Source organism: Bombyx mandarina, chromosome 13, assembly GCF_030267445.1.
Source record: "Bombyx mandarina strain Sakado chromosome 13, ASM3026744v2".
Lineage (NCBI taxonomy): Eukaryota > Metazoa > Arthropoda > Insecta > Lepidoptera > Bombycidae > Bombyx > Bombyx mandarina.
This window is the reverse complement of record NC_143220.1, coordinates 600,595-612,818: the sequence shown is the minus strand read 5'-3', so window position 1 is coordinate 612,818 and position 12,224 is coordinate 600,595. Positions and strand designations below refer to the sequence as shown.

Genomic DNA, 12,224 nt, shown 5'->3' with positions numbered 1-12,224 from the left:
AGGCGCCCATGACTTGGCATTTGCAGATCATTAATGTTTAATGTATAAGGTGATACAGGCATTAGGGCATTGAGTCAACATGGTTAATAACTGCGTTCCATCAAGTTAATAAGACATGTTTGAACATTGAGACTCTTCATATTTGCAAAATTGCAAAATTGCATAGTTACAAAATTGTATAAAAACTGGACTTGCTTATTAAATTTGAAATGAAATGAAATAATACTATAAAAATTGTCCCCGAATGAAGTCACACCTGTTCTCGCGAGGCCAATATCGTTAATTTAGTATTCTCAGAGGATATTACAAAACAATATAAGGCAACAGCAAGTGCATAAAATCTGAAATTACAAAAAAATAATTAAAAATAAAATATTAATAGATAATTGACATCTATTAAAATTTCGTTCCGTTCATAATTATATTAATAGCGCACAGTCGTTTTTAGCAATTAGATTGTAGCATGCAACTTGGATTTATCTTAAAGTTAGGCAATGTGTGTATGTTCATAAAATAAATGTACTTGAAAGTTAATGAGAGCTAAGTTGTTTGTGTGTTTTATATTTTCTTATAATTTATATGATTAGAATATTCAAATTTCAATATAAATCGTCCATCATATTTTTTTAATTAATCGTTATAATATAATGTTGGTATTAAATGTTTTTTAAGCCCACGACTCTATTTCGAGTTTGAATACATGGTGTAATAATAATAAATGCAATCACAATAAACCTTCCCATGCTAAAAAAAAACCGGTCTTATAAGTGGCTGTAATATATACGAGATACGTCAAGTACAATTAAACGCGTAATACCAAATATCTTACATACATATACGGATTGGACCAGTTATTGATTGAATACAAACATTGAACTATTTTTTTTTTCATCATTAGGTAAACGAGGTCTTCTTCGTCGCCTTCGAAGAATACAACGAGAAAGATGTCCGAAGCTTCAAATGCCTAAAGCCTCAGGGAATAAGCAGATAGAATCCGAAAGGACATGTCTGTGGCGATGGCGGTTGTTCGTTTTTTTTTCCTACCTATGCTGATAGCCTTGAGAAGCTATATCAGCTTCGTCCTAACGTGTAGGTGAGCTCACGGGGCTCAAACCGAAGTGTTGCTAACACTGACCCTAGCAAGAGCAGTGCTTCGCAGATTCTACCACCGGATCGGAAACGCAACCCACTGAGAAGATCCGGCGAGAAACTCAGTGGGCTGTGTCTGTGGGATTGTTCGTCGTCCCGTTGTCTGGGTATCGCCCGATACGAGGTCACCGGGCGTATTATCCTTTAAGCCAAGAAGACGTCATTGACATTGACGACATCCGTGTTGAAATGAATGGTTTTAAATTAATACTGTAACATTTTTATTAAGACTATTCCATCACTAGGCACTGGGTATAGAGGGAGGGGCATTTAGATAGGCTGTCCAAATACTTTCTCAAAGGACCCTTATTCTACTAGTCTTATTGTCACAATTTTACCACGTAACCTCAAAATGACGTAACATAACTTACATATTTGAAGTGCCAATAATTATGGGAATAGAAAACTGAATAAAACATGAGATTAAGCCGTTAAAATAGTTAACAAAAGTTTATCTAATTTAAACCACAAACCTGTTATGTTCCACATTATAATAAAAAACTCAATATTGTTGGCATTTAATTAAAATTCATAAGGTTTAAGAATATTTAAGGAAGAGGCCCGCAAAATTTTGCTGTCTTAACTTAGTATAAAATTAATTAAACCTACTACCACGATACGGTAGTTTAACTGATACTAACATCAGGATGTACAATATAATTAATACAACTACACGTATTTTTTAGCATGCCCGAATTACGCTCCTACCACATACTACGTACGAAGTAATTTACATCACATTAAGTAATCCGGTTTAATAAATAATGTGACTTCGGCAGCTATGTTATCAAAAGTCGATTAACTAGATAATATTTACCAGTAAATTAATGACGAAGCTGCAAAAAAATAACCATCAGAAATTACGAAACGAATTCGATTAAGAAGTTTTTGTGTAGATCTCAAAAATATGAAAAGCTACAAATTAACTACTGTAGGTTGTACGCCAAGATTATCATAAATAGTACAAAGACGCGCAAACAAAAATAGAGGCAAAGAATTAAATGATTCAGTTTGATAAATATAATGGAGGATTGATCATTGGAAATATTTGGACATGAACGCAATAAGGTAGTAGGAATGAGCTAAACTTCGGTTGCAAGTGGAATAGAATATACAAGAAGGCGATCCAGGATCATAACCACAAGAGCTGGGACATAATGCGTACGTAAAAGTTTTGTTAGATTATACCCTATAGCACTTTTGGTGGGTGGTCTTTCTTCAAAAATATAATTTAGTTCATTTACAATTTGATAATATAAGTAAAAAAAAATTCTGGATAGCTTAAAACTTCATAACAAAAGGATCTATGTCTCAAAGGACGTTTGAATAAAGCAATATTTGCACACTAAACTCAGGTCAATACAGTTCAATGACACCAATATCCCGTAAAAGTTTTGTTAGATTATTATACCCTATAGCACTTTTGGTGGTGGTATTTTATTCAAAAAGTTAATTTAGTTAATTTACAATTTGATAATATAAGTAGAAAAGATTTTCAAGACAGCTTAAAACTTCCCAACAAAAGGATCTATGTCTCAAAGCACGTGTGAATAAAGCAATATTTGCACACTAAACTCAGGTCAATACAGTTCAATGACTCCAATATCCGGTAACATAAAATACTCGATTCATTCTAATACCCAAAATTATTTTCTGTATTTACAAACATATTTTTATCTAAATTACATTACGATATTACAAAAAGATATCTGTCTCTACAGAGACCTCCAAATGTTTATGAAAAAATATAGATGAAAATATAGTTATATACAGTCAGCGGCACGGAATATGGCCCAAACCCACCCCAAACCTAATCAGACCGATAACAGGCTATTTTTGTGACGCGTATGAGAATTTCGAGTGGCAATTTATCAGAACCATTTTTTTTTTGTTAATTTAAGAGGGTAAGCACTCAAAAATGTTCATTTGTTTCATTTCTGTGACACTTGACGTTAGTTCGTTAGTGAAACGGACAAAAGACGGGTGAGTTAAAATTCGATATTCCAATAGTCGTGCATTTAATCTTTAATGCTTAATATTTTTATTAATCGGTAGTAATTTATGCTCCAAGAATTGGAAAACAATGAACCTAACACCTGCTCAAGTTGCTCAGGCTGTGTTACTTCGAAATCAGGGGCGAACGCAGCGAGAAATTGCTGAAACTTTAAATGTACCGCATACAATTCTCAGGTACGCCTTAACAAGGTACTACCAGACCAGTCTATACACAAATAGAACAGGTTTTTTTTTTTATTGCTTAGATGGGTGGACGAGCTCACAGCCCACCTGGTGTTAAGTGGTTACTGGAGCCCATAGACATCCACAACGTAAATGCGCCACCCACCTTGAGATACAAGTTCTAAGGTCTCAAGTATAGTTACAACGGCTGCCCCACCCTTCAAACCGAAACGCATTACTGCTTCACGGCAGAAATAGGCAGGGCGGTGGTACCCACCCGCGCGGACTCACAAGAGGTCCTACCACCAGTAATTACGCAAATTATAATTTTGCGGGTTTCATTTTTATTACACGATGTTATTCCTTCACCGTGGAAGTCAATCGTGAACATTTGTTGAGTACGTATTTCATTAGAAAAATTGGTACCCGCCTGCGGGATTCGAACACCGGTGCATCGCTTCAACACGAATACACCGGACGTCTCATCCGTTAGGCCACGACGACTACAGACCAGGTAGTGGCAGTATTAGGTGTACATCAGTGCGAGATGACCAATTTATTACTCTCGCAATTTGCGAAATCGGTTCCTTACTGCAGTCGAAAGTCGGCAGCGGCTACAAACTTCAAGAGGAATCAACATAAGTGAGCGAACAATAAGAAGATGAATGGAGGAACGAAATCTACGTGCTCGAAGACCAGCTCGTGGTCCAGAATTGCTCCGACACCATCGCGTAGCTCGACTACGGTTCGCTCGTGAACACGCGCAGTGGACTCACGAGCAGTGGAGTAAAGTTCTGTGGACTGACGAATGCCGAGTAGCCTTAAGAACTCCAGACAGACGCGAACGTGTATGGAGAAGGCATGGGGAGAGGTTTCTGCCAATCACTACCAGGCAAACCGTCAGTTTCCACGGTAGGTCCGTTATGGTTTGGGAAGGTATCTCTTCAGACACACGCACAGTAGTTGTTGAAGGTCGTCTAACAGCAGTGCGATACATTGAAGAGATACTTCAGAAACATGTTTTACCATTCGTGGGATTCATCGGGGGCGAAGATTTCATCCTCATGCAAGATAATGCCGACCTCACACAGCACGTTGCGTCGATGATTACCTGTCGGAGGTGAGCATCAGAAAAATTGGGGTGGCCAGCACGAACAGACATGAATTCCATAGAAAATTTCTGGGATATGCTTAAAAGGCGAATTCCAGTCCAGTCCAGCCCTCCAGAGACCATCAGTTAGTTGAAAACCGTCCTGGTGGTCGCCTGGGAAGAAATACCCCAGGTGGACATTAAAAACATTATCCATAGCATGCCTGATCGTATGCAGGCGGTTATCAGGGCCAGAGGTGGAAATACCCGTTATTAATTTTAAGGAACAAATCCTAATTTTGTAAAAAAAATATCAAAAGTTTTTTTAAACATAGAGCTGTAATGACCTTTTTTTAATTTTCACAAATTTTAACAAGTTTAACTCGATTTTTGTTAATTAATCACTTGCATTTAAGTTCCAAATAAAGTATATTAATTTTTACCACAAAAAAAGAACCTTGTGTTTCATTTTGATAATAATACCAAAGCTTATATATTTGCTACTAAACAAAATAAAACTAACCGAAATGGTTCTTAACTACTCTGTATTTGCCTGTTTGTATACATATACGTATGTAGATACATCGCATTATTCACACATTTATGCATAATAACGTATAATTTTACTGGCATTGGCTTATTTTTTTTACAGGAGAATATCACCGGATACTCAACAGCGCGGCGGATGGGGTATGTGGGAGTTGAGGCTCACTAAGCACTTCTGCCGCTCACAGCCGGCGGCCTACCCCGGACCGGACCGGAGCCCAGTCGGGGCTGTTTGAGACGGCGGGACAGAGTTGACACAGAGCATATTACATCCATCACGACCGGCATTGACTTAGTAAAATTTAAACTTTCTTAAGCTCACCACAGGCGTCAATTGCTGGACATAGGCCTCCCCCAAGCCTCATAACAACAACCCATCCTACGCTGCTCTCCGAGACACTCAGCAAGGTGTCAGTCCACCTTGCAGGAGGCCTACCCACGCTACGCCTTTCGGTACGCAATCGCAACTCGAGAATTTTTCGGCAGCAACGGCAATCTATTCTACGAACGATGTGTCCTAACCACTGCCACCTCAACATCTCAGCACCTCTTTCCTGATTTGGTCTCGATAAAAAACTTGGCACATAGTCCTCTCTATTGCTCTTTGGATGACCTTAAGCTTTTTGATAAGGTCCTTTGTGAGCTACCACGTCTGACGACTTAAGTCATCACTGACAACAACACTGGTCACTGGACTTTCGGCTTCAGGCACTGTGATAACATTTATAATGAGAAGAATTTACATAGCTTTCCAAGCACTGCCAATTCAAGTTTTTTTTTTTTTTTTTTTTTTTTTTTTTTTTTTTTTTTTTTTTTTTTTTAATATAAATATTTACTAACAATCACGCCACGTTAACTAGTCCCGTGCTAAGTTCGTAAAGAACTTGTGTTACAAGTACCAGATAACGGAAATAAATATAATATTTTTATTATACACATACATATATTTAATATACACCCATAACCCTGGAAAGACATTTATATTTCTCATACAAATATCTTCCCTTGGCGGGATTCGAACCCGCGACCCCCTTGTGTAGTGACCATGTCACTTACCACTACACCAGACAGCCGTTTTGATTTTTGATTCTACGATTTGATTTTTGATTTTTGACGTTTGATTCTACGATTGACTATTTCGAAATTTAACCTACCTAAATGAACAATTAGCATCAGTAACATTGAGCATAGAGCTTCCGATCTTTACTGGAGTGGCCACTAAATGAGCATTCGACATAATATTTTTTTTTTTTTTCATTTAAGGTTTGCTTTTATTAAATGTTATATTACCAAACCTCTGCAACACAGCAGCCAAATGCATTTTTGTTTCACAGATTCCTTCTATATTTTGACTGTCCGTATAAATTTTGAACGCTCGTTCAAATGACTTCTGAGCATTATTTAAGTTGTTCATAGACAATTGACAAATTCCGATTTCTACAATAGCTTCTGCTGTTTTAGTTGTTTCATCAGCTGAAATATTGAGTATGTTATAAAGTTACATCTAAAATTAAAGAATGAAGCACATGCGTTACTCCGGGATAAAGAATTGCTGGTGTTACTCTCTGTACTAATTTATAGATCCATTGAAAGTTACTGTACTGTACTGTGGTTTTTTATTACTATGTTGTAAAGTTATATAGTACCTAAAGGATAACACACCTGGTAAAATCGTATCAAGCTATGCGATTACGTCGGTGTTCTAATCCCGCAGGCAGAATTCAATTTTATTTTTGAAATACATACTAACACATGCTCACGAATTACTTCTACGATGAAGGAATTATATGGTGTAATAAAATCAAACTCGCGAAAATCATAACTTGCCTAATTACAACACAATAGACACATAGAACTCAATTCTCAAGATCGGTGGCTGCACCACGTTGTGATATCTATGGCTACTGCGTAAGCTCGGTTGACCCATGCAATAAAAGTCGTAAAAGTGGCTTACATAAAAACCATTCTTAGCTAGTCACCTCAAAAAGAGTATCAATGCCAAACTTAAAAACTATCGGATGGAAGGTCTCGAAGGTCTCGTTATGAATGAGTGACATTTCGCTTCTAAATTTAGAATTTTGTAAATGTACCAAAAAAATCTTTAACACGTTCATACGTATTGCTAATTTATTTTTACCATTACGTAAAACTAACCGTCATTAGCTCTTCTCTCGGCAAGCCTTGCCAGTCTCTCAGCTTTAGCAGGATCACTTTTACGAATTGATCTAGCCTTAGTCAAAAGTACCCTGTGTAATTGCATAGCAGTAGCAGAGAATAACGTTTCACTTGGTACATTCTCATTGTCGCTATCTGGTTCATAAAGAGGCCAAATCTAGGAAACATCAAAATCTATATACATACCTATATAAAAATGAATTGCTGTTCGTTAGTCTCGCTAAAACTCGAGAACGGCGGGACCGATTTGGCTAATTTTGGTCTTGAATTATTTGTGAAAGTCCAGAGAAGGTTTAAAATGTAAATAAACATGAAAATGCTCGGAATTAAATAAAAATAACGATTTTGTGTTTTTCCTTTGAGTGTCCCCCGTCGGGCGGATTCCTTTTGTTTGTTTTAAGTTTATTATATACAACAGTTTTTGCCTTTGTAGGCAGACGAGCATACGGCCCACCTGATGGTGAGTGGTTACCGTCGCCCATGGACTTCAGCAATGCCAAGGGCAGAGCCAAGCCGCTGCCTACAATTTATCGATTGAGGCACTACGAAGTTTGCCGGGTCAGCTAGTCTTATTATATACTTGTCCTGACTTAGCTTAGGAAAAATTAGTTTTTATAATTGAAGATATTCAATGTATTTGTGAAACATAAATTATTTAAACGTATCATCTCACGATGTTGTTGTGGATAGCTAATACAACGCTGATTTCCAATCTCCGATTTTTAATGACTTCCAGATTAACTGGTTTTAGGCTATGTTAAAACGGATCTTGTAAATCGTAGCTTTTTTTGTTCGCTAACATAAAAATTAACGCAATATGAGCTTTAAAACCGCCATAACAATTTAATACGCAGAAGATATTTACAACTTGAGCGATTAATCATAAATATCCATCCTTGACGCAATTCATTATGTTTGCCTTAATAAACATTATCGTGTATTTATTATTTTTATATTTACTTTGGAAAACTGTAACCATATTTGTCTGTACATCGAAGATATTTACGAAGAATTATTGATATCGCTACAATCTTACAACCAATTAGGAATTTATAAGCACCAGCTTAGGAATACCCAGAATCAAATAAACATTTTAGTAGTTTCTCTGTCTAATTGTTGATTTGCTTATCAACTGCTTGTTCGTTTAAGAATCATGCCAGTAAGTCGATGATTGTATTTAAAAAACACCAAGTTATAAGATTTTAAACTGTTCCATTCGCTCTACTTGCTTATTATAAGATTCTATTCTATTATATTATATATCTATTTTATATCTATTCTATATTATTATAAGATTCTCTACTGCTTTCAGTAAAAGAATACACGACTATTTTCTTCTTCTTTTTTCCACCTTATCCCACTAGGCGGAGTCGGCACAGTGAATTTTTCTATTTCATTCTCATCAGCCGTCATCTCAACACTCACTCCTCTCTCTCTCTCTCATAATCGTCATTCACACGCTACATCCATATCTTCTTCGGTCAACCTCTTCTCCCTCTACCTAGCACTACCATTTCTATTTCTTATTAGGATGAAATCGCCGATCTTTCAACTGTTAAAGGCGAAAGACGTTGCATGCATGCAGAGAGAACTGACTCAATCTGTTACTCAACAATAATCATCTGAACCTTGGTTGAGAGCTTCAAATCATCCGACAGGCTGGGAGTAACGTGAAAGATTTTACATGAAATGCATGGCAGCTGCTAGATCCCAAAACGGCGCTTCCTAACCATTTATACCTCATAACTTAACCTATCCCTTTTTTTACCTAGCGACTTATTTGAAAAAGAGATAAAATATTAGAGATAAAAAGAGGTAAAGTATGTGGATTGTAAGATTTAGCAATCCAAATACTTTTACATTATTCCAATTAAGTAGAAACGGGCAGACCCACGGTACAATGAGAGTCAGTCATCAATAGTCAGTAATATTAAATGATTGCTATGTTAAAAACGAACGAACTTTAATCTTCCGATATTTTCAAGAAACTTGTTATTTGCACCTATATTTCTGTTTAATTTAATCAATCCATGACTAATTTATTAGATAATGAGCTGAAGATATCTCGAAACTATAATAAAATAAGGTTTAAGAGAAAATCGTTTTTATATCGAATCGCAATGTGATCAAAGCCGCTAAACTACTTTTTAAATATCAATTATTAAAGAAATATTGTCTTCAAAAATGGTCGAATAAAAATAGAACGTACACTGTTTTACTTAAATAAATTTAGATTTGAAATGTTTAATACGAAATATGAAATTGTGGCTATCAAACCATATGCCACAGCTATCGAGCGACTTCCACTAATCCCTTAATGCAAATTAAAAGAATAGGTGATGAGAATAAATTACCTTCCCAATGGCACTATCTCTGACTTCAGTGAGCATTTCGAACGGTTCGTCGGTATCTGCACCTGGAACTAAATCATAAAATGTGTAGGTAGTACTTAAAGAAATCTTCCACACAACTAATTTAACTATATGGAATGCAATTTCAATATATAACTTTCAACATTTCGAATACTTTAAATTTTTTGTAATGAAGGTAGGCTGTGAACTTATTTACCAATATATTACACAAAATAAATAAAAAGCAAAGTTTGTGATAATATGACATTTTCTGATGCTAACCAAATGGCACTCTGTATATGTATACTTGTGAAGGAGTGAAATGAAAGAAGTTTACCATGCCTTTCTTGTCTGTGGCAGATGCTTCAATTGATACGTATAAGCACCTTTAAATGCTTTATAATAATATATTAATTATTTTAGTAATGAAACTTTAACTTATGCTCTCGTATAAGTTCCGGTAAGCATTTAACATCAAATAGACTGCGGACTGTTCTACGCAACAAAATTATGTATACATAAATGTGTATGGGTACTATTAAATTTCATTTAATTAAACACGGCGGTGGTCTTTAGCTCAGGACGGTGTAGTAGTAATAAAACAAACGAGACCATTGTTCTTGTTATTTTTAATTAAGAGCTTAATATGCTCTATCTACGGCTAATTATCCAGTGACTATTCATTATCCGTTTATTTGTTCAGACTATTAACATAATATAAAAGGATGCACATAATTAAAGTCACTCTGTTCTCATTTTTACTAATGATTACTTTTGTGTAATTATAGGATAAATCTCCAACATTTTATCAGTCAAGACTGTATAACATGTCAACAAGAGTGGAAAATATAATACGTTACAATAAAACCCAACAACATACCGATCTGATCTCTAAAATATGTTTAACGTTAAGTACAACTTACATTTGTCGAGAAGAAATTTCGCGTAGTGATATTTACAACAGCCCTTTTGGCGACCTCCATCTACAAGATACTGGCTGCCGACTGCTATAGACGCCAAAAAAAATTTTTCAGCCAGCCATAAGATACCTTTACCTTCTTCGGCATAGTGTAACGCTAAGTTCAAAAGTTCTAAACATTCCTTTTTCGTGTCATCTGTAATTATAATTCAGAAATAACTTAGACATCTGCATGCAAAGCAAGCTACTTTAAACTTGTTTTTAATACTTAATCATCCATCTATTTAAGAAGACATTAGCTTATAGTAATAAGAGAAATGTAATATAATTATAGTAAATAATCCAATTTTCAAAGTTTACTAAAACGTTACACCTTTATCTCGATATTTTTCAGCTTTCTGCAGTTTTTCGCAAATATGTTCCAAGTAATCTTTTCTTTGTCTTAGATCCACAACGATTCCAATATCATCGTCAGTAAGTAATTGGACGTTATCATAAATAAGATCTTCTAGATAATCCGAAGACTCAGTGTATCCTGATTCGCGCAGCTCTAAAATTAGACACTCGTGCAGCGGTAATTTTCGCCTGCAAAAAACTTGATGGTGTATGATTAACCACGACTCTGTAATTTTTAAGTGTGGGAGTATGGTTAAAATATTAACATTTGTTAGATTTTTTTGTTGCCTATCTGGCTAAGTCCAGTAATAATCGTAAAAGTCAATCTCAATGGGCGTCTGTCAATAGAATACAACTAAGAAGTCTCTAAGAGTTCATAAAATTATCTGCCCAATTAAGACCACAAAAAATACTAGACAATATTTTTTGTTTATGATTTGTTTTTTGATTTGTTGAAGACCTTAATCTTAATGATCTGTAATATTTCCGGTGGAGAATTAGTTTCAATGTTAGGAATAATAATACAAATTAATTTTAGTGTAAGCAACTACCGTAAATTTCTTGATGGATGATGAAATAAGACTTGACCAATAGATACTCCTTGGAATACATTTGTGGAAAAGCAATCAAAACTTTCACACTAAATAGAGAAGTGTCAAGGCCTCCAAATGGGCTTATAAATTAATGTTTAATTTCCCCAAGAAAACACATTTTACTTGACCGCCGAGACATGTCACGCTACCTAAGTTCTAGAAGGTTGCCTTGTGATATATCCCAAAGTATTGAAGTATTTAAATCAAGATCTCTAATGTTGTTTAGTTAAGGAGTAATTGGTAAGAAACAAGTCTAAACTCACATGTGAACAAATTGAGAATCTTTGGGAAAACAAAAATCTACCTCGCACCCAGTTTAGTGTATTTTTACTGTTTTAGGTGTCCATCTTACTTGATTTAATAGATTGGGGCTCACAATGTACCCACTCACCAGGCAAGGCAGTTTTCAGATGATCGGAGGTCCTATCTCTGTGTTTGTTAGGCTCATAAGTCTCTAAATCAATGTAGTATATCTAGTAGGAAAAATAATGAAAAGAAAGCACACCGAGAATTTCGACATACTGTCAAAAGTTTTGGGGAATCTATTTATGTATCGTATCGGAAGTGGCAAAACATAAACATAACATTTTAGACAAAACCCTCGACGAAATGGAAAAAAGACTGGACAATGATTTAGGTACACAGTTGGCAAAGTAACTAATTTTAATTTTCTGCTTTAGTTAATCTTACCTCCGAATACTCTTTGCATCTAATGTATCTAAGTTAAATAATGCTTTATTTCTCAAATTTTCCAGGCTTGTTTTAGTCATGCATGCCATCAGTTTTGGTAATTGGCGTTTCTTTGGAAGGTCCTTGTTAAATTCCAT

General features: G+C 35.5%; 1 protein-coding gene across 1 annotated transcript in view; it reads right to left on the bottom strand.

Annotated features, from left to right (window-relative positions):
* LOC114251886 (uncharacterized) overlaps positions 1-12,224 on the bottom strand; it is a 19,019-nt gene extending 6,795 nt beyond the window's left edge. The window contains exons 1-6 of the mRNA XM_089732515.1: positions 12,088-12,224; positions 10,782-10,993; positions 10,413-10,604; positions 9,493-9,560; positions 7,118-7,295; positions 6,259-6,436 (exon numbers count right to left, since the gene is read on the bottom strand). Of these exons, the coding sequence (XP_089588641.1) occupies positions 6,259-6,436; positions 7,118-7,295; positions 9,493-9,560; positions 10,413-10,604; positions 10,782-10,993; positions 12,088-12,224 (965 nt within the window). The remainder of the gene's footprint in view (positions 1-6,258; positions 6,437-7,117; positions 7,296-9,492; positions 9,561-10,412; positions 10,605-10,781; positions 10,994-12,087) is intronic.